Source organism: Halichondria panicea, chromosome 14 (assembly GCF_963675165.1).
Source record: "Halichondria panicea chromosome 14, odHalPani1.1, whole genome shotgun sequence".
Lineage (NCBI taxonomy): Eukaryota > Metazoa > Porifera > Demospongiae > Suberitida > Halichondriidae > Halichondria > Halichondria panicea.
The window spans coordinates 3,043,412-3,070,971 of record NC_087390.1 but is presented as its reverse complement, the minus strand read 5'-3'; the positions used below and the strand labels follow the sequence as shown (position 1 = coordinate 3,070,971).

At 42.1% G+C, this 27,560-nt stretch overlaps 3 protein-coding genes and 1 long non-coding RNA gene across 9 annotated transcripts; 2 read left to right on the top strand and 2 right to left on the bottom strand.

Moving 5' to 3' along the window:
* Window positions 1-561: 561 nt before the first annotated feature.
* Window positions 562-12,034, top strand: LOC135347592 (kinesin-like protein KIF13B). Of its 6 annotated transcripts, XR_010398473.1 has the most exons (17): window positions 562-1,351; window positions 1,402-1,504; window positions 2,671-2,995; window positions 3,093-3,221; window positions 3,338-3,436; window positions 3,554-3,703; window positions 3,995-4,167; window positions 4,225-4,518; window positions 4,594-4,936; window positions 5,198-5,419; window positions 5,548-5,736; window positions 5,993-6,089; window positions 6,153-6,217; window positions 6,350-6,364; window positions 7,530-7,598; window positions 7,680-7,748; window positions 8,437-12,034. XR_010398473.1 is itself a non-coding variant. In XM_064545622.1 (15 exons), exons 1-13 carry the CDS (start codon window positions 895-897, stop codon window positions 6,212-6,214), a joined length of 2,643 nt encoding a protein of 880 aa, XP_064401692.1. In that variant the 5' UTR covers window positions 562-894; the 3' UTR covers window positions 6,215-6,217; window positions 6,350-6,364; window positions 7,530-12,034. The 6 variants fall into 6 exon arrangements, 3 of the variants coding, with proteins under 3 accessions (XP_064401692.1, XP_064401693.1, XP_064401694.1); XR_010398472.1 differs by having other exon boundaries at window positions 7,680-12,034; XR_010398471.1 differs by having other exon boundaries at window positions 7,530-7,748.
* Window positions 10,427-26,060, bottom strand: LOC135347578 (E3 ubiquitin-protein ligase HECW1-like). The gene is made up of 34 exons (XM_064545606.1): window positions 25,505-26,060; window positions 24,879-25,083; window positions 24,280-24,447; window positions 23,790-23,950; window positions 23,248-23,390; window positions 22,902-23,011; window positions 21,792-22,295; window positions 21,616-21,708; window positions 21,507-21,543; window positions 20,964-21,414; window positions 19,187-19,378; window positions 18,734-18,844; window positions 18,532-18,655; window positions 18,068-18,161; window positions 17,575-17,673; window positions 16,745-17,502; window positions 16,487-16,546; window positions 16,067-16,166; window positions 15,912-15,998; window positions 15,597-15,736; window positions 15,038-15,200; window positions 14,933-14,988; window positions 14,762-14,855; window positions 14,525-14,611; window positions 13,859-13,953; window positions 13,330-13,423; window positions 13,089-13,202; window positions 12,750-12,902; window positions 12,198-12,296; window positions 11,750-11,876; window positions 11,373-11,634; window positions 10,988-11,073; window positions 10,762-10,874; window positions 10,427-10,604 (listed from the first exon to the last, which is right to left on the bottom strand). Exons 1-34 carry the CDS (start codon window positions 25,757-25,759, stop codon window positions 10,493-10,495), a joined length of 5,547 nt encoding a protein of 1,848 aa, XP_064401676.1. The 5' UTR covers window positions 25,760-26,060; the 3' UTR covers window positions 10,427-10,492.
* On the bottom strand, window positions 19,961-20,957 carry LOC135347665 (uncharacterized). The gene is made up of 2 exons (XR_010398509.1): window positions 20,263-20,957; window positions 19,961-20,131 (listed from the first exon to the last, which is right to left on the bottom strand). It is a non-coding gene; the product is annotated as an uncharacterized LOC135347665 (long non-coding RNA).
* Window positions 26,057-27,516, top strand: LOC135347619 (tubulin delta chain-like). Its single transcript, XM_064545656.1, has one exon. The coding sequence runs from the start codon at window positions 26,115-26,117 to the stop codon at window positions 27,513-27,515; it is 1,401 nt and encodes a 466-aa protein (XP_064401726.1). The 5' UTR covers window positions 26,057-26,114; the 3' UTR covers window position 27,516.
* The last annotated feature ends 44 nt before the right edge of the window (window positions 27,517-27,560 follow it).

The following is a 27,560-nucleotide window of genomic DNA, read 5'->3' as shown; positions in this document are numbered from 1 at the left end:
ATCCATTCATTGTTATTGTGTAATGGTTTCATTGTGTACCTTTATATTCGGGATTTATATTATATACGTAAAATGGATCAGGATGATAACATCGTTGCCATGGTTACTGCCTTGTTGCGTACGTTAACTTGCTATTTACTTAAACCAAAGAACGCTGCCTCCAATAATCACTTTCATGGTACAATCTTAGTATCAAAAGAAAGCTCTTACTACAGTACAATAGAAACCAAGTGGATATTTAGGGCTGCTATCACGTATTTTGTACAGTAGGCATACAAATCATAAATTTTCACACTTTTTGAGCATTTTTTTCAATAAAGTTGCTGTAATCAGAGCTAGAATGAGTTCATACCAAATATCCGGATTGTTTCTAGTAGATCTCACTAAGAGCTTTCTTCTGATACCATAATTATTCAAAACTATTGTTAAGGTATGTCGTGTTTGGTCACAGTTAGCGCACATACCAAGATAGTAACCATGGTAATAATGCTATCAGATGAAAGGTATTCATGTTTGGAAAAAATAATGTGTAATTGACGAGATTTTTAAAAAAATGGTAGTTTTTTATAGTAGACACACGTTTTCTTCAATTTCAAGCCTTAGCCTACCTGAGTATGGTATCATTGTCATGTTTTGTGGCTTACCGGTATATAGTACCCGCATTAGGAGAGCGATTGAGTGGGGTAGTGTGTAGCAAGATATTAGGCCAGCAAGACAGATCTAGATAAGGACGAGCTCCCATTGACTGATAATTGGACTAATTATTAGTTCATTATGCACTCTACAAAGCGATGGCCAAATGAAACAATTTCCCAGCAATAACATCAATAAAAGAATTGAGGTAGCTCTGCTCGATCGTAAAACACAAAACTTAACTGACTCTACAATTGTACAATGGCTACAGCTTTATCTGATGAAACTCCACAGAGTATCACTATAAGAGAGTGCTATACTGTGCTAGTTGGCCAATTGAAGTCATCCATTGAAAGTATTGGAGATGCACTTTATGCCAAAGGACTCATTTCACAAGACATCCATTCCAAAGTGCTATTGGCTTCTGTAGTACCTGCAAACAAAGCAAGAGAAGTGTTTTCATACTTGATCGAAAGAGTCAAGCAAGATCCGAATGCATACAATGGTCTTATTGCAGTCTTGACTCAAAATGGTCGATGGACAGACCCAGTAGTAGAAAAGTTAAATGCTACATTTGCATGCAAGCAATCCTACTTCCATGAGACCCCATCTACGCTACCAACTGCGTCTTTCCCAGTTGAAAGTGCTCGTACACCTCTTGTGCAGCCATTGCACAGGGGTACGCAGGATGACATTACGGCATCTTGCACCAAAATAAGTGAGCCCACCATCAATACTCTGTTTAATGATTATGTCATTTCCCAATAGTACGCTCGCTAGAGGCTCAACAGATTGAATTCATCAAACTAAAAGAGAAACTCAATGCGTCAGCGTCTATCTCACCCTGCACCAGTACTGGTACAAGCTACAAGTGAGTCACATCTAATGATAAGGTTAACCATGCAGTCTGTGCTGACACAGAGAAGGCGAGACATGGCAATAGAATGTGTGGCCTACAATGTTTACATTAGACTTAACCTTTCCTTTGATGTAAGTACTAAGCTATGGTGCCTGTGGTAGATCTACTGTTGTGCTCTCTAGCAAACTCACATCAGTTATGGAAAACGGCAACTAACTTGACCCCTAGACTGCTCTCTATAGTAGCCTATGTACAATTATAGTCAATTTCAAGTTATTGAGCCGAGATCCATAGCTATAAGTACCATCCTTTTTTTCACTAGGTGATATAGCTAATTTTTTAAAAATGACCGTGGAATCGCTGCTGTTTTGGCTCCATGAAAATCCGCACAAATCTGTCTAAATCTTTCCGGTTAAACTTCGATCACTGATGAACGTACAGAAATGTAATGCATCAAATATGCCTCAGTAATTAAGATGTCAGCATGTATAATATAAATATGGAATTCCTAACTGTGCTAACTTGGACGCTATAATGTTGTCTGTATTGTCTTATGATTAACATTTGTTTAAGTTCACATATATAGAGCATGGACAATTGGTCCCATTTAGAGTAAACAATTAAACTTCGAACTCTTTTAACACCCGCGTGGATGGTTGTATATATACAGCATGATTTAAGGTGAAGTGCTGATTCAGAAGTTTCTTGTTTGTTTTGAGCGTCAGCACTTTTAACACCCACGTGGATGGTTGTATACAGCATGATTTTATTCTTTATAATTAAAAAGTACTGATTCAGCACTTACTGTTCTTGTTTGTTTTGAGCAGTAGTGAAGTAATTTTAGTGTTACTTATGTTTACTCCATACTATACTAAATAGGACATACTAAAGCTGATGGGAAGCTCGATATTAGCTAATTAAAGCATCAAGTACCTCAGTTCGGAGATAAATTTTTTTTTCGAAATTCCAACCATGCACACCCTTGTTTTCTTGCTTATTACGTCATCATTGTAAGAGCTGCGACGTTGCTATTCAACCCAGCTTGTTCCTAAGGCATGTAAGTCGGCTTGTGTAGGGTCAGATTCTGCATAACACTGTTTGTTTTTGCTTACCTAGTGCTAAATCGTTCGAAAATCCATGTTGTTCGAAGTTCCATTGTTTACTCTACATATTTATAGGTTATTCAGCCTAGAGAAGGAGTGGGAGGAAGTGAATCGTGAGAGACTAGGTGACATTCTAACACAGGCCAAGCAAATGGTGCAAGAAGCCAACTCGCTACTGGAGACCTTCAATGAAAAAATTGAGCTTCAAGTTGTCCTTGCTGTCCCTCGCTCTCTACTTAGCTCCCAGCAATCACCTGATGTCAATACGAGCGATGAGATTTTGGTTAGGGTCCTGCACAGACAGAAGGGGAGTGAGTCGGTGTGGAGTGTGAACACACTGCAAGAAAAGCTTGTCATCTTGAGAGATGTGGCTAAGAGGAAGGAGGGAGGTGCTCAGCTAGTAAGTGCTTGCAACTGTATAAATCCATGACTGTGTACATAATAGCTATACTGTACACACACAGTCATGGATTTACATATAAACCTCATTCTTGTAGGATGATAATCTACCCTTCAATGACTCAGAACAACCTACTCTCCTGGGACTTGCAAATTTCTGTCTAGTGGGTCTCAAACACAATGTTCCCCATGAGTACAGCGCTCCTATTGTGACTGCCACTGGAGAAGTGAGTTTGTATACAGTATAATAAGTTGTGGGTATACGGCTAGCGAGTCATTTATTCGAGACAACGTACACTTGTAACATTGTTATAATTAGTCCTTATTCTGCTGATCTTTTTAGGACGGTGGACACTTGAAGGTGATCATTGTGAGATGCTCCCGGCAAAGTACTCATGGTGAAGACTCTGGCCTGTGTCTTGGAGATACCATCACCTTTCAGGTACTTGCAGCATGTACAATAAGCATTGTAGTTAAACAATTCCTATGTAAACTTGTATTGTGTTATAGTGTTACGGTATAATGAGTATATTCGTGTAACTCATATTGATTTTAATAGATCAATGTGTTGGAGGCTACTGGGATGTCCAAGGACTATCGCCACTGTGTGTTCTGTCAGTACCGGTTTCAGGGAGAGAATGTTAAGATACAATCCAATCTGGAGAACAACTCACTGACAAGTAGATTTCAGACATTTCAACACAGCCAGGTAAATTATGCTCGAATAATTATTTTGCACCAAAATAATTATATCGAAATTGTCCGGGATAATTATTACAGCGCACGTGAGAGTCCAGAATAAGCCCAAAGCTATATTGCTAGCTATAGAGAGAGCAACATTGCTTGAAGTGTAACTTTTCAGGTGGATATCGATTGTCCAGATATTTAGAACATTTAAAGCACTGAGTGTCCGCTGTATTAGTAACAAAATTGCCTAGAAAATTGTCTGATAAATTATGGTACTTATAGCATGCACTAACTTTTGTACGGACCTGCACAGGTGTTCAAGGTTACAACTGTTGATGAAGATTTTCTTGACATTGTCAACAATGGAGCACTTTCTATCGAGATGTGGGGACAACGAGAGAACATTGAGGATGTCTCCAAGGGGCTAGTGTATGTGGCAGAGGGCGCTACGAATAAGGGAAACAGTCAGTATTCTGTTGCTGATGAGTGAGTTAATATCTTTATTTGCAGGCCAGTGCTTTATACGTGCGTGTGTGTGTGCAGGGTTAGAGAGCTGACTAAGAGGCTAGAAGTTTGGGTGGAGATACTAGAGCTCAATGAACAAGGAGAGTATGTGCCCGTGGCAATGCGGAACAAATCAGAAGTCTTAACAGGAGGTGTGTTCAAGATACGACAGGGCCATTCTCAGAAGATCAATGTGACTGTCCATACAGTATCGGAGTCTGGCAATGGTCTTCTTTTGACTAATAACATCTCATCAGTCTCTATTGGAAGTATCGACCTTTGTAGCAGTAACGACCGACCGCTCGACTCTTTTCAGTCATATGACCGAGAGAGGTGAGTGTCATGCATTGTGTGTGGTCATATAATTGTGTACGTCATGCAACTTACGGTTAAATCTCCGTCATATAGATTATGTGATAGATGGGGCAATGATCTGCAGAGATGTCAGGAACACCTGGATGCTGAGTATCGGAAGCTTGATAATGATCAGTACAAACAGAAACATTTGTATGCAGATAGGTACATGGTTGTATCACAGAGGCATGACGTCTTGCAACTCAAGAAAGTTACAAGTGAGCTGCCTGGGGCACGTACAGACTGGAGAAAAAAGTCTGGGTTCGAGTGTAAAGTGCCCATTCTATTTCTTGATTATCCTTCGGTATCCGATGATTCTATGGAAACAATGTTTCTTTGTGGAGAGAGAGAGGAGAGTATGCTGGATCTAAAGATTGTCAAAAAACATGAACACGGGGTTAGACAAACAGTCGTAACTAAAACTAGGCTCATTGAGGAGCTATAATTATACGTGCAGTTTTGCAGCTCCAGTAATTAATTTTAGTAATTTTACTGAAAGCTTAAAATGACCCAGGCCCCTTTAATATTAGAGAAAAACTTCTCAACTGAAGTATGTATACCCCCTAAAGTTTTATTAAATTCATATTTTATATAGAGAAAGATATCAGTTATGTCATGTGCTTGGCTTAATTATGACATCCACTGTGTGCTCATACAGGAACGACTGCATGCTACAACCTTGTGGGACGTGGCTGCTCACAATACCGATGACCTCAACAAAGTGACTCAGGATGGGTACAGGGTATACGCTATCCTCAAAGTAGGCGTGGCCCTCTACCATCCCACGAACGTTGTACTGGAGCTGCGAAAAAGAATCTGTATGAAAGTATACAACAAGAAGAGTGCTTTGAGTGCTTTCACGAAAAGTACCAACGATAATGTAAGCCTGTGTATATACATGTACATGTACTCCTACACTCTAGCTATAATTACTCAATGTATACCACCTCCTCCAGACCTATGCACACACACAAACACACACATGCACACACACACATTTTGGAGCAGCGACCTGGATGCGGTGTGATGTATGATGTTGTACTGGGTGTACCTAAGACACGGGGCATGCGACCACCCCCAATTATACCACCCAACCCCTCTCTAATGGAGCTACATGACGATGAGGACCCTGTGGAGAGGTTGAAGACAGCGTTGACTTCCGTTGGCGAAATTCTATCTCTTGACAAGCTCAAACAGGTAGTATTGTTAAAATCAGTAGTGAATATCGATCTGTCAATGGCCTTAGCTGCATGTAGGTGATCGAGAACTTCACATGTGGGATTGTGACTTGTAGATTGCAACTACATATATAACTATAGTTTTCCTAGTGTGGTTATATAACATGCACTGTATATAGTGTACACAACAATAGCTGGTCAACCGTCTATTGTGCCACTAAAAGTGGACGGTAGTGTACGTATTTAGTAAAAAGTGTCATTATATCACTCTGCAGGAAGTGTCTTTGAAGGAGAAACTGAGTGAGGCTGGACAGAGAAAGAGGTTAAATTCAACAGGAGCTCTCTCTCGGAAGAATTGCTCGCCTATAGAGGGTAAGTTATACATGCTGCCGTGATAACCCAAAGTCAACGCTCATTATCGATCTGTTAAACTAGTTGCTCCCTTGGATAAAAGATTCATTTTCGAGCTGTCTTCTATAAAAGCGAAGTCAAGTTAAGTGGTGAGTATAGCTTTAGTATTCCTAAGTGTGGGTGATGTACTTCTATGTCTTCAGCCTAATTGATATCGTGCAATGTTTATACATACATGTCACATGATTAACATTGTTTTCCCCATTGCATGTGCACGAAAGAAAGCACGGCACAAGGCAAGTAAAAAACATTCATTGAAACTCTAAAAACTCTAAAAACGTTATTTTTATGTCCTGTATCATTTCCCTTATGGTGTAAGAGTCCGTATCATGCCATTCCAATGTACTACATGTATATATGCAATCCTTTTACTCACCAAATCAGTTCACTGTACTCTTCGAAGAAAAAATTTAAATAACAATGCATATTTAAAAATGTAACGTGTTACCACAAAAGTACAACAAGGGGTACTCTACTGTTCAACATAATTACTTTACGATAAGGTAAACCAACACCACCCAATTACAACTACGTATCACCAAGGGTGTAAAGCACATACTGTATAGCGCGAAATTTTCGAGGCACTTATATTTTGTGGATTGGCCTCTAAAAACCATTTTGTTGCACAATGTTCGCGGAATGACTGCTTACCGGAAGCCACGCCTTTAATATATTTGCACGATAGCAGGTAATTCTAATTAAAGAACAATTTTCGTGGACTTAATTTTCGTATAGAATTCTAACCCACGAAATCCGCGAAAATTAAGCCCCTCGAACATTTCGCGCTATACGGTAATTATATTGTAGTTACTGTAGCAGATCCATGTAGCAGAATGCAGTTTTTCCTCTCACATGGACTAGGCAACAATAAACTAGTTATAGACAAATTGACTTCACATGTAGCTTAACCATGCAAATGGATCTCCGATAAGGTTGAATCAACTGACCTCAGTGATACCAGGAGCACATGAGGAGATGGAGCAGTTTACTACGTAGATTCTGTATTGTCCTGCTATGTACAAACATTGACATTATGTCAAACCGCTATATCATTGTTATTCAAATCAAACGCATTATCAGCCACACATGTACAGAGCACTTAGCACATTACAAACAAGGAAATGTGGTTAGACGATAGCGAATACTATATGCATGCATATATAGTAAGATGCTCCATCTCCTTATGTATTCCTGCATGCATGGTGATACCAAAGGCGCATAAAAAAAGAAGAGGGCATGTAACTATATAGCTAGGAGCCCGTCTCTAGCTAATTTGTCTAGCCTGTCTAGAACCCTTCTATACCAAGATAAGAGCTCAACAAGTTTTGTAGGGATGATGTGATTCTGGACTTTTGTTATTTTGATTTGTTTGTTCATGTGACCTGTTTCTTTTGTTATAAGGTGGTGCTGAGCTCCTCAGGTGTTACAATATGGACAGGTGGGTATACTGACCACTGCAGGAGACTAAAGGTGAGTGATGATGTGGAGTGTGAGTTGTGGTGTCATTTTCTGCTGATTTGGCTCAACGGTTACGGTTTTTCACTTGCAAAGGAGAGTCCCTGACCAGTTTGTGGTAGGCTATATGCTCTCGACTACAACTAGTACTTCAGAGATCTCAACGTAAGCAGTATACTGGCACTGTTAGAGTGTAATAGTAGCTTGAGCGATATTGCTCACTTTTTTACCATGATTTCTGCATGTGTGCATGTGCAACTGGGCAAGAAAAAATGCTGTCATAATCACTTTACAATTTTAGTTGCAGCTTAATGATAATGCCGCCCAATCTGAGCAGTTTTTATGCTGTTGTTCATTGCAGCTTCTGCTATACCGTATAGCAGGTAATTTTCGTGGGGATAAAAAATTCGTTTATCTGCATGGAAAACAGTGATTTTAGTGAGTATAAATTTCGTTTAGTCTCGTTGCCTGTATTGCATTCATATGTTACGGTAAGCCATGCCTGCGTTAAAATTTCGTGGATGTCAGCTTGACCACGAAAATAACGAATTTTTTACGCCACGAAAATTACCCACTATATTTTATATACGGTATATATAGTGTGTATTTTGGTTTCAAAGAACTGCATGATTGTCACTCAGCTGTTTCATACCTTCACCTTGAAAGTTGTACGCTTTACAGCTTGTTCCTGAAACTGTTACTTTCACTATCAACAAACAGATACATGCATGCATGCATGCATGTTTACTATAATTATTATACCTATTAATCTATTCTCAGTAAATTCATATACTGCTATACCATTGTAAAAGGCTATAAAACGCAATGTAACTCAACCAATTAATCCGCTTAGTTGAGAAGAAGATGAGTTGTCAACCAGATCCTGAAACAAGTCACCAGGTTTATAGAGAACAGCTGAATAAACAATATGAATCAGTATACCAACAACTCAAAATACAGGAAAAACGATCTCAATATATGACAATCGATCGCCCTAACTGCGTTAAGGATAGCTCCCAGGTTAGAGGACAGTCGAACGAGCAAGATGCGTACCAACAACTCAAAATACAGGAAAAACGTTCTCAATATAATTATGACAATCGATCGCCCTAACTGCGTTAAGGATAGCGATAGCTCTCAACTAGCCAGTCAAATCCGTACTAAAATGAAGAGGGGGAAATTCATTGCTATTGCTCTAGTGACTGCATTTCTGGTCTGTACTTTAATTGTGTGTTTTGTGGCAGTGATTATATTCAGTCCTCTGGTCAGAGGTGGAGAAAATGAATGGAGTACCAGCACTGCTGAAGATAATCTAAGATTCAGCAGTTGGAGGAAATGCTGCAGGGAACAAACGACTCGTTTGAATTGCTACAAAAATCGCTACGATCCTTAGAAGTATCCTTAGAAGTACAAGTTCGGCGGCAATCAGATTTTGATAGTAATGTCTCCTCACAGTTTTTTAATGTGCAGAACTCCGTGCAAAGTTTGAGCTCAATACAGAACAATATTCGTCAAGATTTAAACCGTCTTCGCACAATAAACCTCTATGAGGGCTGTATAGAAGAGAATGGGGCTTGCCAGTTGACTACAACAAATTTTGCATATCTAAATTGTGCCACTATAGTTCCTATCCATCAATCCTGGAGTAAGTCTATTTATAAACAATGCATGTCCTCCTTCAAATAAATACGCCATCTCAGTTAATTATAAGTACGGCATATAATTATGTATGTAGCTACACAGCTCATCAATCCATATTCAGAACACACAGTACTTCACATCCAGCATATGGTGTGAACTGTCCAGGCCCAACCATTCGTTTCAATTTCGTACTACAAGAGTGGAAACAATATCAAATGTAGCTGTGAAGTTACTTCTCCTACTAGTTATGGCCACAACGCACCATCAATAGATTCCATCATGCTCTGCACAATGACTGTTACCAAAATTAATGTCCTTACACTCGAAACCTCCTGAACTGAATCTTTTGCTGAAACTGAGACACTGTGTGTCTAGTTCAAAAAAAGGACTTGTGTTTGTATACCCCTAATATATAGCGCACGAGTGAAGCCATGTAACAACTTATTTGTTGCATTCCTTTTTCGTATACCGTATAATTATTATAATATAGCAGGTATATTATTTCTTGAGAACTTTTGCGGAATGACCGTTAGAAAGGTTTTCACGGATTTAATTTTCGCAGAATAGCAGTCTTTCTGCAGCATGCATGCATGCATGCGATATTAAATTGGGTATGAATGTTAGTGGTAGATGCATGCTTGATCAGCGAAAACCACAAACATTTATACCCTCGAAATATACCCGCTATAATTATATATAAGGTACACATCACTCTTTTTATAGGACACCTATATAGTTTACCCTATAGTTCCAGACCTTAGCCGACAATTAACGGTTAGTGTATCCATTGCTAAGCAGTTGCTCACTAGATTCTATAATTATGCAATTCGTTGCTGTTATACATAACCATGCAACAACACATTCACCATGCACCTTATGTTTCCAAGGAAATTGTGTTGTACAGCTTGTGCATGTGTATAGCCTCGACCCCAGGCCGAGACTTGTGTGGAGTTGCTATTCTTTAGATCTACAGTCTATTCCCGACACTGGCATCCTTAAATTATAATATTACTATACGTCTCATACATTCAAATGTGTTGTGGAAATTAAGAGGATGCATCATGCATGCATATATGCATGAAGAGTCGAAAAAAATTATTAGCTCTCAAAGAAAGAAGATTTCAGGACGTTAGGTAACGTAAACATACGATCATGCTTATAAACTTCTCTGTATATATCAGTCACATGCAATTGAATACTCGTTTCTCTCTCTCAACAGGTGATATAAAATCAAAATGCACTAAATAAAAATCCCACTAAAAAAATATTTATGCCATCTCAAAAGTTCCACATTCTTCGATAGCTAAGGTAAGTTTGTCACGTAAAGTTTCAAATGATTGGTATCCAGGAAGATCGAGTCTGTTGAAGCAGGTGTGAGCTCTGCAGAGGAGAAAATAATAATTTAATAATTATTAAGCAACACATTGCATGCACTTACATGTAGCTACGCTGTTCAATTGCACGTAATAATAGTAATAGCTACTGAAGTACATGTAGTTAGTCAATTGACCTGGATTATACACACACACCCGCTCACATTGGTAGAGAACGTGATGATTCCAATGAGTCAATGGTAAACCTCTGGATAGACCCAGATCCCCTCAGGGCTTTGAAACCCTCAAATGGAACACTAGACGTGCCAGTAACAAACTGCAAAAGAAATGTCTTATTAATGTATGTAGCTTGTATGAACAATGTTTTAGAGGTACACTAGTATCCATGACAACACACCACATGACATAATACTGGGGATGTGGTCTCACTTGTAACAGTCGCAGCTTCTGTTCATTGGTGAACTCCACCACTGCCCTCCAGAACCACTTGATGACCTTGTGCGTATTACTGTAGCCTGCAATATAACATTTTATGGCAGCTCACATGACTATCCTGTTCTAATGCATGTACAACTGGGTTCATTTTTATTGTGTCTATAATACTGTAGCAACGCGTACACACACACACACTGATTGGCAGCTGCTAAAATTTGGCCTACGTACATAGCAGTTGGTTATTTCACTATGCCAAGCGGGAAGCTCAATTTCGAGAAAGCTCTTAGACTACTATCAAAGCGTCACCAGATGCTGTAATTATCTCATATACATGTATGTATCTACAGTAAACATACATGTATCAATAATAAGCCCCTACCTCCATAGTAGACGGTATTGTTCTTCCAATCATCAATATCAATCTCTGCAGTTCCTGCGATGACCCACTCGAGTTCCTGAGCATCGAAGTTTTTGAGATAAGCCAATGGCATCATCTCTCGCAATCCTTTCACCAGGCTCTCAGTTTGGGGGCCGGTCCCACGAGATACGCGCCACTGGATCATGAGGTTCATGTACTCAACCTTGTTAGAGTTGGTGACTACGATGTCGGCACCGCCAGGTTTGAGCTCGTACTCTGAGGTCTGTGTGTGTGTGTGGGTGGTGGTGTGGATGGGTGGTATCGCGTCATGTTTGTGCGGTGTGTGTGTGTGCGTGATGGTGGTGTGGGTGTGTGTTCAAGAGATACTCTAAACTCACTTCTCCAAAGGTCTCTTCAAGAACGGCAAAGTTGAGGTCCAATGGCTCGGGGTCGTTGTGTTGCACGTACTGAAGACTGTTGTAGAACGATATGTCTATGGCCTCCATGTCACTCACGACACATTTCCTGAATATCAATGGAATATCTTCTAAACACTGTGCATATTACATGTGTATACATATACTCATGCATCTCTAGCGATCTTGTCTTATAATTAATGTACATGTACGTATGATATCGATATTAGAAACTGAGATCGTCACAACGATAGTCCAATATTTCAATACACAACAATTGTTTGGGGGTGTCAGTAGCCATATAATACTAAAGCTCTATCAAAACTATGGTAGAAATGTATACTTAACTCAAAATGTGATTGGGCCAAACTTTACCAATTAACAAACTAATGTTATAGCCGTTGCTTTCAATATATTAGTGCACACTTACTTTCCTAAGAGAGCCTTGTAAACGTGTCGAGCAAAGAACACATCTAGTAGAGTGCCCTGAATGATAGCGTAGCCAATCAGACGACCAGCGAATCGGAACCTATAGGGTAAAAGCATGACAACAGAATAATGAAACGGAACGAAAGTAAATTATGACGACACCTCTACACATGTAGTTATAATTGAAATCCTTTATCAACAACTCAATAGAAGCTAGCACATACAGTACAGTACTGTACAAATTAACCCCTGAAATCAGGACACTTCAATAAAAAGGACGCCGGCCTTTCTAATTACACGAGTTCCGTTGGTACATTGATATGTGATTTTCTGAAAGTTTGCACTACTGATACTGCATGTACATACCGAAAATGGTTGAGATGTTGATCATAATTATACATGTAGCTCATTGTAAGGTTTAAGGAAACTATAATTGGACCAACAGAACACAAGAAAATAACCTAACATGAGAGTACCAACATTGTATGGCTTCAAACAGCTTCAAACAGCTCATATCAACCTAACCCTTTGTTTGGACCTCCCCCCTCCTTACCACTGCATGGCGTCCGGTATGTTACTGGAGTGCTGGCTGATCTGGATGGTGTAGGAGCCGTGGGCAGAGTACTCAAACAGGCCGTAGTACGGGTTGAACAGCTGGCGAGATAGACGGAAGAAAAACTCCCTCTGAGGTCCACCGTAGTCTAGTCTGTATACAGAGATCACATGGTTATCACATGATATCAAGTACCCCGTACAAGAATATACATAGTACATAGTTTTACATAGACATCTGTACGAATATAGAACACAACACTAACAAATCCACAACACTAACGAACCATAATCATAATTATCATCAGTTAATAAGTGTAGTTAGTCACATGACACCTACCCTGCTTCCCCACTCCAGCTGATGTTACAGCGACTCCTTCGCAGGACCTTGGCAGAAGTACCCATGAGGAAAGAGTAGGCCTTCTCCAACAACTTCTCTCTGTCTATGGTTACCCTGGAGACAGCAACACACAGTTGATTGGTAGCTACCAAGTACATGACTGGTACTGATACATCTTTCTAATCAAAACTAGTCAGGTATTGGCAAGTTTTCATTATTATAAATGGTGGGTATGACTTACTCTTGAATGCGGGAGGTCGAGTCGGCGTAACCATGGGAATCCAGTTTATTTTGGAACCTTTGCAGCTTGTGGATGAAGTCCTCCTTTGCCAGTACTGTGGTGGTCACATGACAGTATTACATGTATACTGGTATAACTAGAGCACTAAAGTGCAGAACCCTCTACGTTGAGTCGGGTTTACCGATGTACATAATTTATAGAATAGCCTCCTTCACGATCACAGGCTATTGCGGTGCTAACAGCAGCTCAGAGCTCACTAGGCAGTCCACATGGGAGGGAGGGGATGTCTGACATACAGTACGTGCGCATGCGTAGGACTACATGTAGATAGTTCAGTGTTTCGAATCAAAGTCACGTATAGCTACGTACATACGTGCAACTACTTGCTCGCTTTTATTCGACAACGAATCTTTATTGCCAAATCTAAAACTACTACTTTATAATTATGTTGATGGTGCAAACACAGCGCTATGACCGACAGTGGCGCCGCGGCGTCCCTTCGGTTAATAATTATCATCACATGACTTACATCGAGCTTCGGAGACTGTACTGGGTTGTGCGACTGGTTCAGCAGACTCGTTGGCTCCTGTCTCGCTGTAGAGCCGGATACGGTCAGCACACGCCCTACGAGTGGGTATGGTGGTGGGGTTATTTATAGAACAAACAAAATAGGGTACTGTACATACATGTACATACATGTACTGTACATACATGTACACTAAATAGTAATACCGTATATCTTCTAATTTATCGGACACTTCTAATTACCCCGGACACTCTTTTGGGCAATTTTCGTTGTTCTAATACAACGGACACTCCAGTACTTTAATATTACATTTGTTCGGACAATACCTTAAGAAGTTGAGTTACCATTCATAGACGACAAGTAAGACTTAGAGTGCTGCAGTTAGATAGCTTTGAGTAGCTAGTTTTAGATAGCTCAAGTAGCTAGTTTTAGATAGCTAGTGCAACTATTCAGTCGTACCCTGTTCTATTAAACTTAGTTAGCTCGCATGCAGCTGCTTGCTTGTTCTAATTATTCCGAACACTTCGCATGCTCTATAAAAATCTGTTCCAATTATACCCGGACAATTTACAAAATAATTATTTTTTGCTGTCCGATAAATTAGAAGATGTACGGTACACAGTTTCTGTGAGTGGGGAAGCATAAGCTATATAGCTGGTAATGTCTTACTCGATAAAACGTTTCATTATTCCGTCCCAGGTGAGTCTATCCGAGAGCTGGTTTGGTGTCAGTGAACGAATGCGGTCCACCATGGCCCTACAGGAGAGCATAATAAACTCCAACTAAAAATGAAACACATTTTCATCACTCGTTGCATTGTGCTAGATTGTGGCTAGACACTCGGGGGAAAACTATGATCTCCTTTTGATATGTATGATACATGTACATGTAGGACATAATTGTTACCTGTCCTCAGAACTTGGAACACGTATGTGGGCAAGGACAACCGACCAATTGCTAGAACGATTAAAGTAGAGTTGTATCTCCGTTGGTGTAGGAACTGAGGGAATATGTACATACGCACACCGTCAACAGTTTGCATGGATACTTCATTTACAAACATCACACTATACTCACGTGAATCGTCAACGGTCACTGATGTAATGTAAGTTTCAATTTCAGTTTGGTGCGCTCTGCACAAGAAAACATGACACATCATATGACATCAGCACAACAACTTACATGACCAAGGCCTGTAAGGAGGAGTTTTCCGTCAGTAGCCTCTCAAACTCTGGTACACTAGCAGTGCGTATCGTTGGTACCACGTGCGATTGTCCATAGGCCTCTAAAGAATTAGCGGCGTCAAGCAAATACTCTAGGATACGGCGAACTGGTAGACCAAGGACTGTGTATGTGTGTGTGTGTGTGGGGGGGGAGAAACATGTATAACCTACGCTTTTCCGTCAAAATTTAAATCAACGGATTTAAGCACATTATTCAATAGACCCTTTTGATTATTGAAAATGGAAAATGCCAACTGGCACTGAAGTTAGCTATTAAAATAGGCTCATTTCGGAAATCACCAAGGTTACATTTACGTATACTAATCTAAATGACTTTGTAATTTGTAGTGAGGTACAGTGTGTGTGTGTGTGTGTGTGTGTGTGTGTGTGTGTGCGTGTGCGTGCGTGTGTGCGTGCGTGTGTGCGTGTGTGTGTGGGTGTGTGTGTGTGTGTGTGTGTGTGTGTGTGTGTGTGTGTGTGTGTGTGTGTGTGTGTGTGTGTGTGTGTGTAACACTCACACTGGTGATTAACAACGATGGTATTGTCTTCACTTCCACCCCCCGCATTGCTAACACCCCCCACATTGCTAGCACCTGCTGCATCGCTAGTATCCTCTACATAGCCTTGAGCACCTGGCAGATACTGAATGGCCATGTCCCTGTGTATGGGATCCAAACACACAAATATCGGTCAACAATGTCACATGAAAATTTGTTCAGGATATGCTTTTACTTGAGCGTTGGGGTTTCCATACAACCAAGTACTGTGACAATGTGCATGTGTATGATCTTACACAGTACGGTAATCTCCTACGTACTGCAGCACACACTCACCTCAAAAATTGTGCAAACTCTTCATTTGTTCTCACGCGATTCTCCATCTCGTCGAGAGTGTCCATCTCCAAGAGCTGGATATACATCCTGTGTGTGTCATAGCAACAACGTTAATACATGCATGAACGCACGCACAGTGATACAGTACCACTAACCTCCTCGTGGCCGATATACCATTGTATCTCCGCAGAACCAGCTGGTAGATATTGGACTGTTGGAAAAACTCTCGAACCTGACTCGTAGGCAAACCAGCAACTGCATGAGATTGCAATATTAATTATAATACCCAAACCACTTTGAAAACTAAAAGCTAGCTGACTAGCCATTTATCTCCCTGCAAGACAGGGGGTCAGAACATTTAGATGTCTCATAATACCTCCCTGCAAGACAGGGGGTCAGAACATTTAGATGTCTCATAATACCTCCCTGCAAGACAGGGGGTCGGAACATTTAGATGTCTCATAATACCTCGTTGATGCACAGTCATGTATATACGTTCAATATTCACTATACATACATGCATTTTAATTAAAGGAAAGCCACTAGATACTCAAGAAATTCTAACCGAAACTCACGCAAATGGTCTTCATTTTCGCTGCTATCAGCTGCTCCTGTTGTAGTAGCAACCTCAGCAGCTGAGGGGAGAAAATAATGAAAACACATCTCCTTTACATGTCAGTAATAGTTGTACCATGCACTGCTATCCAGGGTGTATTGGGTTCGTACCTATAGCAACCCTAGTAGCTGAGAAAATATAATCATGAGAATTGCGCAAATTGGAAATGGCTATTGTATGCTTGTGATACTGTGCGTGTATATGTATGTCGACTTACACATATGGTTGAGTCCTGTGTCCTGTGCAGGGGGTGGGCTGGGGGCAAGAGAGCGGCGTTGTGATGATGACCAGAGTGCTCGTCGCTGCCCTGGTAATGGTGGTAGAGGGGGTGGAGTAGGGGAGAGCGGATCCATCATTGGGTACTCTGGTAGCGGCCCTGGAAACGGTGGAGGAGGCGGTGGAGTTAGCTGTTGCCTTGGCAATGGTGGTGGAGGTGGTATCTGTTGCCCTGGCAATGGTGGAGGGGGCGGTGGAGATAGCTGTTGCCCTGGGAATGGTGGTGGAGGTGGTATCTGTTGCCCTGGCAATGGTGGAGGGGGCGGTGGAGATAGCTGTTGTGGTGGTGGTGGTATCTGTTGCCCTGGCAATGGTGGTGGAGGGGGAGATGACGGTATATGTTGTCCTGGCAACAGTGAAGGGGGCGGTGGAGGAGGTGGTATCATCTCGGGTATCACTTCGTTGAATAAAGTGAGAGAGTTGCTTGTCGGAGATGGTGAGAGCGATGAGTCAAATGAGTAAGAGTCAGAGTCAACAAAGTCGTCTTCGTGGTTAATTACCGCAGGCGTAAAGGACGGGGAATTAGAAGTATCATCTGAGTCAGAGCCTAAATTCTGATCAGTGCGTGACGAGGTAATAGGAATATAATGATCTGAGCCAGAGCTCAAAAACGAATCAGTGTCGTCATCATCGTCTGTGTCGTCTTGGTGAACCGTAGGCACAGAGAACAGGAAGTGAGAGATTTCCTCTTCAAATAAACTGTACAAAAACAACATAAATCAGCAATGCACGCAATCAGCACCCATATATCAGATGTCACATGACACTCACCTGAGCAACATGGTGAGGTCAAAGGAGATATCATCCGACTCGTTTTGTATTGCCTCCATTACTGAGGGCCCCCCGCTCTGAATGCGAATAATGGCTTGTCTGCAGATAATTTACGTAGTGTAGTGGTGAAGTATGATTCTAATTAAGAATTTCATTCATGTAGCCTCGTATAATTTTACGAAGGTTTACAAACTTAGAACGAATTCCCCACATTCTCGGGAACTCAGTTCCGCTTGTGCACTATGACCCATGCAATAGATACCAGCTAGGCCACAATATTTTAGATTCGAGGCTACATGTAGCTGTAGTCTGCTCTAAATAGATATTGGCAGCAAAAAACGAAAAGACGAAATGAGTCAGCAAAGAAAGAAATGGGCGTACAGTCTACTTTCATTTCTTTCTTTATTCCTCCAATGAATATCGTTATTAAACGATTATGACAGAACAACCTGCATGTATAGTTCCAAGGCTAAGAATTTCACTGCCTGCCTACCTGAGATCAATTGACAGTGGTCCGGGGTTGCGAGTTATCAGCTGGGTGAAGATGTTGGGTTGCTGTAGGAACTGGCACACCCTCTCACTGTAACCTAGCAACAGATATAATGCATATAAATAGGAGGGGAAGCCTGTTATCAATGGACAGTACATGCATATACAAGTACATGTACTAACGAGATATTTTCGTCACAATATTATTATGGTGAAAATATTCGAATAATTCGTATTAATTGTAGAGCATCATATGAAAGTTAAAACTCCGAAATTAAACGTCACCATCCTGAGTTGTACAAATATCCAAAATACGATATTTAAATGGATTAGTTCATACGAATATTTGCGAAAATTACCCGCTATACGGTTATACTTTTTGTATGCAAAGTTTGTAAGCAATTTACCGCACTCGGTGCTTTTATTTTAAAGCCCAATATCCTTATCTATTTTTGCTGAAGAACTTACTTGCTGCTGGAGATGAGACTGCGATTCTTTCTGGAGCACGAGGTGGAAGTGGTGGTGGTGTATTCTGATTGGTCGATTGGGAGTCTGATTGTGTTCTGTCAGTTTCAAACGGTCGAGACCTTGCCTGAAAGAATATGTTGGATGATAAAAGTACGTACTGCAAGGAAGTTTGGTTGAAGGCTATGAGTATTAAGACACTTACCACCATGCCCACGGAGGAGGATCCCCCTTTCTTCGTGAGGTTGTTGCCAGGATACGGTAACCGTGGGTCTATGTACGTGGTGAACCTTGAGCTGTGATCGATGAACACGTGCTGTCAGAAGGAAGAGAGTCAAAATAATAATTATACAAGCCATTCTTGTTCACACAGTCAGCGTAACCCTTGCCTCTTTGAGGGAGCACTGATTTTAATTTTAATGAAAGGTGTTAGTACTTGTTAGCCAAAAAGAAGAGCGGAACTCACTAAACACTGATTGGCATGGGAAAGGTGGGATTCGCTAGATACCAGGAAAGCAGAAAAAAGGATGGGGCTCGCTACTTGAGCTAGTTTATGAGGAGTGTGCTCTAGCGCTAGAGTTTATGGTACTACATGTACGTTATGCAGATAGATGTACATGTAGGCATTCAAAGATTCGTTTAATAAATGCAGACCCACCTTGTCAGTCTTGGGCTCCACCTTCTTCTCCCATTCTGAGGGCAGGTCACAGTCTGTATGAGCAAAGCTGTTGAGCATGGCCACCAGCTTACTGCTGTGCTGGTACTTGGTGTAGAGGGTGTGGTCATTGCGGATAGCCTGAATGAGCTCCAGTACTGGGAGGTTCTTGAAGAACGTCTCGTGACTCACATCCTGTGATACAGTAATAGAAGAACACATCTCATGCAACTATAAGCGAAACATGTATAAAATTATATTCCCCTTTATCTGGATACAAGCTTGATTGGGAGTGGGGGAGGGGGATATGCACAGTCTCTTATGCAGAATCGACACACAGTTCCCTTACAGAAATGCAATGAGTGTGACACGTGTGTGGCACATATCAGTTGCACGCATATACTCTCATAGCACACACTTCTGACATGTATGCCACACGTGTGCTACACTTCAGAATTTCGCACTCAAGCGTGGTACAAGTGCAAGAGGAGAGTAACATAAAAGCTGTACTAAGAGTGCCCCATGAATGTACTGTGAATGCAGTCTGCACATGTGCTGCTCTTATTGTATGCACGCGTACTGCACCTATGTATTGCTTGTGTGTGGCATACGTGTATGGTATGCATGCCACACACATGTCACACGTGTGCATAACGTGTGTGATGCTTTTGTCTCACACCTATGCTTCTAGATTCAGCACACGTGCTACATACATGTAGCACGTGTGCTGCTTGCTTTATGCACGTATGATGCCCTTGCCATTGTTACCATGGAAACTCAAGATATCGTCTATCCAATATAAAACTGCAGCATACAGTAGATCACATTATATACAGGACTTGTGCTATATATATTTGTTCTTTTCCTAGTTCTCCAACCTCTGTTGCATAAGAAGTATATAGGCGTTTTCTTTTAGCTTTGCTTGCAGCTTGAAAATGTTCTTTTTACCTACATTAGAAAATAATGTGAAAACTACACTTCCTTGTACCAGGGACTCCTGCTTGTACATATACTAATGTACCAGTTTTAACCACTACAGAAATAGAACCAACAGACTACTTAGTATGTAAACAACTCACCAATCTCTAAAACAGTTTTCTCTGGGATTTTCTCCTTTGAACTTGTTGCCTGTAGCATTGCTTGTCACTGGTTGGTAAGACACATTAGCATTCTCTTCAGTCTTCAGCCAACTTTAAAAAAGAGCTATAAGTCCTTATTAACTAGACCAGAATTTGACAAAGATTTGAAGTAAACTTTTGACAGCTGCTAGTAATACAGTGTGTGAAACGAGTGCAGTTGGCATGCGTGCAAGTACACGTGTGTGGCTTGTATGCAATTCGCTCGCATACCAACTGGATGTGTGTGAAACGAGTGCAGTTGGCATGTGTGCAAGTACACGTGTGTGGCTTGTATGCGGTTTGCTCGCATACCAACTGGATGTGTGTGGAACGAGTGCAGTTGGCATGCGTGCAAGGACACGTGTGTGGCTTGTATGCAGTTTGCTCATATACCAACTAGATGCGTGTGGAAGGCGTGCAACAGACACATGTGCAGGCTACATGCGTGTGGCATATATGTACGATAGCCGTAAAGCTCGGTTCTCATGACACGCTTGTCCTGCACATAAATATCCATTGCACACGTGCAGCACTCATTGTTGCATGTGTGCAGCATACGTGCTGCACTTATACATTTCTGTAAGGGTTAACACAGCATAACAACACATGTGTTGCTGGATCAACCCTGTATCTATATAATTATACATGTACACAAACTATACCTTTGCAAACTTGAAAAGGTCTGGTCTAGTAATGAACTTGAAACCAGGGGACTGTCTTATTTCCATGTTCACACTCTCCTGTCGCGGGACCTTACGTATCTCCGTTTCCATGGCGACATTTGTATCCTTTGACTTAACCTCCTCCTCATCGCTTTTTTCAGCGACAGCTGTTTCATCTTCATGAACTTCTTTGCCACTCACTTCAACAACATCTTCGGTACCTTCAAATGATTCCAGTGTAAGATTGAGGCCGGCCTCAGCACTCAAAGGGTTATTAGATGTAGCCGTCGATACAGTACTTAAAGGGTTAATAGGTTGAATTGAATTTTGGCCCTGGCTCTGGTTACGAGACGGCTGTGCCCCTGAGATGGTGTGACTGCGTGCCAGTGGTGAGGGTGTGAGGGTGGTGGGCTGGTGACTGCCCTGCCGTAGGAACAAGTTACGTGTGAACCTACGTAAGGAGGAAAGTAATGTTAAAGTGAAGCTACAAACCATGTGTTGACAATGTGTACTGTCGCCATAAATTGGTAGCAATTAGTTTACCGTTGAACGAACTGCTCAATGTCTGTGCCGCCACCACCTAAAGAGAATAAATGAAACACGTACCTAATATACTGTACTACATGTACATGTAGCTTGAGACTCGACTGACCTGTTTCTTGATCTGGTTTGTCCAGTCTGACCACTTTGTGTTCGTGATCATAGTACACCTGCCTTCCAGTGCCGTCCCTCCTCGCCTCCCAATCTGGGTGCACAAGATTACTAGACATGTATACTGACATACGAGCTAGTATCCAGAGTTTTACTAACTAGCTCTCTTTTACTCACTTGGGGGCAGTGTTTCAGTGAGACTGGAGGTGGTACTGGCGGAAGCTTCAGAGGGAACATTCATGCTCCTGATGAAGTCTACAGTTCTACTAACAGTTCGTGGGCCATGGAAAGAGGCGTGTCTCCGACTGTGTAGTGTTTGTCGAATCATCGTAAAGCTGGTTTGAGGATGGGACTGCTGTCGTCTGTATGAGGGGCTCTCACTAATTACAGGGTCATCCTCGCCGTGTTGCCTAGCAGCAGAGGGATCGGTGGTTATCTGTATACTGGGTGTTGGAGCTGGTTGGGCATTATCAGGGGGTTCTTGGTCATGTGACTCAGTTATTGATTCTGATTGGACGCTCAGTTGTATAGGGATGATATTGTCATTTTGTCTGTCTTCCACAATGCTCTGTAAACTGACCAAAGGCGAGACGCTCTCTTCGTCAGAACTAATCACTTCATGTGTGATAACGTTAATCACTTCTGTAGGGGGTGGAGCTGTGATGGTGGCAGTGGGGAGACCTGTGTGTAGTGTGTGTGGTGTGAGGGTGTGCTTAATATAATTATGAACCGGGATTGAAACTCTTTCGATTGTGAATTGTGAGTTGTTTTCATAAAACGAAAGGCTCCCAGAGTTGAGACGCATGCAAACTGGTAACAATGGAATCAGGCTTGTACAGTGTCATTAGAAACATTTCCACGCAGCTGGTATACATGTATTGTGTAATAATTACATAGATTGACATACATCAAACCCTTCAGGGTGTCATACATGGGGGGGAGGGAATGGTGGGGGAATATTTCCTCACCCCTAAACTTTGCATACAAGTACTAGTTGTATGACTGATACAGTGAGACTGGAGGTGACCCCAATTACCCACCAGAATTCACCTAAGACCACCTGATTAACCAGGTTTTTGCTTTTATAACGGTTAGGCGAACAACTAGGGGGACATGCCTCTGGGTTCCCCTAGCCAGCTGCATGCCTTATTTCCCCCCTCTACATGTACTTCAAAATCCTGTAGGACACCCTGCTCTTGCGTACATACACATACATGAATGTGGAGTGTACATTCTAATTACATATGTACACTGAAAAAAATGCAGAATTTTCATATTACAACTCACTGTCTTCGGCTTCAGTCTGTCCCAGATCCAGTTCATGTTGGATGGTCAGTGTGATGTTGCCTTGGACACGGTCGATTGGTAACCTTTTCTCAAGGTGAAACACCTCCGTACTGTACCGATACATTTAGGAAGTATAAAGATAAAAATTAACTGTTTAAATAAATACGTTCACTTTCAGTACAAAGGGCATATATTTTGCAACAACAACTGATTATAGCTTATAAGCCTCAGCATACTGTACACGTGTAATAATGGTGCACAAGCAGCGTAGCGTGCAGTACATGAATTACCCAGCATGCAAGAAATTACAAGTACAGGATAGCTAGCCTAAGGGCAATCCCGGTACCTTCCTCCCGGCTGCTGCAGGAACAAAGCCAGTGGACACCTCACGCGACCCAGGAAGTGAGTAACGGAGGGTCGGGTGACCGAGAACTTGTTCCTCACCTCCACCTCGAGGAGATCAGTCGGTAAAACTTGAAACGCAAATTGCTAGGGGGAAAACACACGTACATGTGACAGTACACGTAGTACATGTATGTACGTTTTGTATACATGCATGTATCATTATAGCAAAGCAATGGTACGCACGTACCGTATGGTAACCAGGGTATCATACAAGGGGAAAGGGGAGATATCCCCCTCTAGCTCCAATCCCCCCCTAAAATTTGCATTCAGGTACTAGTTGGGGTCCATAGCTGGAAATGTTACATACTAACAGGGTATTGAAATAACAGTTGACCTTTTTTTAGCAACCATTTTCTAGCTACTTTTCTTATTTCCTCCCTCTCCTTCAAAATCCTGTATGACACCCTGGTAACTCATAGCAACGTTAAGACCACTACTATTAGATGCTAAGATTTAATTGCCATTTTGTGCAGTTTCACCGACCTCTCTCCATGCTGGGTTGAGTTGGTTGGGTAGAGCCATCGACTCCATCCTCTGGCGATGATGGGGCAGCTGTCTGTCTCCACGGGGAGGTTTCACTTGGAACCTGAGGTACGGGGATGGGGGACCAAACATCTTGGAACGAAGATTGGAACATCGGAAATCTAGAGAATTACAATCATACATTTGTCATGTGCATATTTTCTCTTTATACATGTAATTGTTAAAGTGATTTGTATGAGGTCTTTGTACAATGAGCAGAGAGATCAGTAATTGCATCCATTTTTGACGGATCTGCAATGTAGCTTAAATAAATGCATTTAATACCACACATCTTACGCAAACAAAACGAGAGTACGTACTTTCAACTAGATAATTCTGTGTGTGTATAGTATCACAGTATCCCCTAGCTAATACACTTGAGGTAATATATTGGCTAGTACAGTGTACCAGGAAATCAACACCAACAATAAATGCTCTATGTTTAGCTTACTCAAGACTTTGATCTCGATAGGGTCTGTAATTTGGCTGAGTGTTCGCTGGAGGGGCGGGACTACAGTGGTGGCCACAGCCGCGGGATTGGTCACCACTAGCCGAGGGCTACGAGCTCGCAGAGTGGCGTGGTCGTCAAGGTAACAGAACACAACTGTCGTAGATTCCCCTGTGATCAAGTGAAAGGTAGAGATAATCAATTAATTAACGAACTGTCACTGAATGCATGAGAAAGGAAGTGGAAGTGTGTACATAATGTAATAATAGTGTGTACATAATGGGACCAAGTTGACATACAAACTTGTAGCCATCCTGATAATAAAACACCCCCCTACCTCCCCACACACACCCACACACACACACACACACACACACACACACACACACACACACACACACACACACCCTTACCTCCCTACACGCACGCACGCACGCACGCACGCACGCACGCACGCACGCACGCACGCACGCACGCACGCACGCACGCACGCACGCACGCACGCACGCACGCACGCACGCACGCACGCACGCACGCACGCACACACACACACACACACACACACACACACACACACACACACACACACGACTGTCACTCACTGCCTACAAAGAGCATCTCCTCCATGACCCAGTGTATCTCTCCATTGTGAGAGTTGCTCACACCACGAAGACGAGCATCCAATAGTCCGTCTATGTCAATTGGGGCAGCTGGATCCTCGAGACACTCGAAGATGCCAATAAAATCCATCTCAGTCACGGACTGGGTTACTTCCCAACGTACACACACTGATGCACCCACAGTCACCTGTACATGTATAGCACCGATTGTGAAAGCTCTCTTAGAACTAACAAAACCATCACTGTTTATGCATAATTATTATTATTATGGTTAGCCATTGTTACAATGCACAATAGATATTGGGCATAAAACAGACTTGTGGATCGCCCATTAGGATGACTTGGCTCCTGGTGATACAATTTTATTTTTCTAAAGGCTTAGAAGGAACCTTCAGATGATATACTCAAAACATTTAGTTCAATTCTCAACAAATGACTGGACTGCTGTGATGAATTTTACAGTATCAAAAGGGAAGTGAAATGTTCAGAGGAAGTATATGCAACACGGTATGGTGTTGAAGGGGTAACTCAGAAATCGTATGAGAACACACACAAACCGTTGCAGTATCAAGATTACACTATGTATCCTAGACAACCTCTACCCTCACCTCTGATTGGTCCAGCCATATCTGCCCTGTCGTTGTTAGTAACGGACGAAACAGTGTGCTCCCCCCACTCGGACTACGTCCCGGTTGACATGGTATCTGCTCTGAACCGCTACTAGAGCGTGACCGATCCGAGCCGCTACTGAGTGTCCTTAAAGCACCAACACTAAGCTCTAGTGGGCGTGGCACATCGTCTTGTTCCCTATTCCGTTCCTCGGCAGATCCTTCATTCCCACCTCGATTAAATTCCTCTGACATAACAACTTATGGAGCTCAATTAGGTTACAATAGATTGTTCATATCTCGTATAATAAAAAAGAAACGGGCCGCCCTGCTCGTTTAAGCGCTTGGTGAAACAAATTGTATCAGCTCTTCTGTACACAAACTTCTCCTCTGTTTGGTACACCTTCTGTATAGCAGTATTGTAGACCTGTTTTCTTTGATGCTCTCAGAATCTCGCTGCTCTTTAATACTTTCTTCTGTGCAGCAGTATTATATGCAGTGTACTTGTCTTGTTTCTTGAAATCATAGACGCTGAGTCAGCATGGGATGGGGGCGTGTCTTGCCTCTCCTATATTTAATTCGAGCTTGATCTCAAGCAGCTTTAAGACTTATGTCTATTGTGACGGTGCAGTTGGGCCAATGTGGGAACCAAATAGGCAACCAACTCTTCTCCACCATCTATAATGATGCACAAGTCCACCAGAGGCTGCACAGAGACTATGATAGCTCATCCATCGAGCGATTCTTCTACGCATCACCGAACACCGCATGTGCTCCAATGCCTAGGGCAGTATTGGTGGATATGGAGTCTAAAGTAATACAACAAACGATATCGTCTGCACGGAGATCGAAGACGTGGCTATATGATGAACGATGTGTCTACACACAGAAACGAGGCTCCGGGAATAACTGGGCCAATGGATACCTTTGTCACGGCCCATCGGCTTGTGACGATATTTTGGAAATGGTGCAGAGGCAAACTGAGCGATGCGATTCATTGGCTGGTTTTCTTGTCCTGATGAGTGTTGCCGGGGGTACGGGATCAGGCGTGGGGGCGAGGGTCTCTGAGGAGATAAAGGACTCGTATCCAAAATCTGTTTTAGCCAATCAGATAGTCTGGCCATACGACTCGGGGGAGGTGATTGTGCAAGATTACAACACATTATTGACGACTGCTCATTTACAGAGAGTGTCCGATGCAATACTGTTGTTACAGAATGACCAGCTGCACAAAGTGTGCTCGAAACTGTTGCGACTGAAAGAGATCACGTTCAAAGATATCAACTCTGTTGTCTGCCATTCTCTGGCAAGCGTTTTACAACCTTCTATACGGTTTGATCACCACAATCAAATATCATCATCGGCACCTGATTCACTGCTCTACAACATGTGCTCTCTGACTGCATTGCAAGAATCTCTTTGCCCCACTCCCAGTTACAAGATGTTATCGCTGAAAACCATCCCTCAAATTCCCGAACGATCTCATGAGTACACTCACTACCTTTGGTCCGGTTTGTTGAAACATCTTCGTCAAATGCTCATTACCAACTCCCCAATAGAAGAGGGGATGGACTGGGCTCGTGATATTGGAGTACAAAGGCCGTCAAGACCAACTAATCCGGAACAGTATGCAAGTTTGTGCTCCCCTGATCACTTCAACACAAGTTTAGCGAATTTGATTGTGCTACGCGGGAATGAATTGAACGCTGTCGATACTTCAGGCTTTACCGATCCACGGCTGTACTCAAACAGTGTCCCCCAGTCCTGCACATGCTCAGTATGGTGCAGTAGCCTCGGTTTTAATGGTTATGAGAAGACCTGCACTTTGGTATCAAACAGTCAAAGTTGCATTCGACCATTGAACTCTGTGTGCAGGAAAGCATGGAACATGTACACTGCCAAGGCTTATGTGCATCAGTATGAGAAGTATGGACTTGATAGTGAGGACTTTTTAAGTTGTTTTGTTACTATGGAACAGCTTATTAAAGACTATGCAGGTTTGCAGTTGTGAAGTGTTAGAATGTTTACGCATGCGCAGTATAGTCGAGCCCCTCCC

Bases quoted from the DNA above. Each gene is read 5' to 3' on its own strand.
- LOC135347619 (XM_064545656.1), top strand. From the start codon at position 26,115: ATGTCTATTGTGACGGTGCAGTTGGGCCAATGTGGGAACCAAATAGGC.
- LOC135347592 (XM_064545622.1), top strand. From the start codon at position 895: ATGGCTACAGCTTTATCTGATGAAACTCCACAGAGTATCACTATAAGA. The intron at 3,222-3,337 runs GTGAGTTTGTAT...TGATCTTTTTAG, and splicing joins TTGTGACTGCCACTGGAGAA to GACGGTGGACACTTGAAGGT. The intron at 6,090-6,152 runs GTAAGTTATACA...CTGTTAAACTAG, and splicing joins GAATTGCTCGCCTATAGAGG to TTGCTCCCTTGGATAAAAGA.
- LOC135347578 (XM_064545606.1), bottom strand. From the start codon at position 25,759: ATGTCAGAGGAATTTAATCGAGGTGGGAATGAAGGATCTGCCGAGGAA. The intron at 23,391-23,789 runs GTCGGTGAAACT...TTTTCCCCCTAG, and splicing joins TCAACCCAGCATGGAGAGAG to CAATTTGCGTTTCAAGTTTT. The intron at 12,903-13,088 runs GTAGGTGTCATG...CTCTGTATACAG, and splicing joins AGCTGGAGTGGGGAAGCAGG to ACTAGACTACGGTGGACCTC.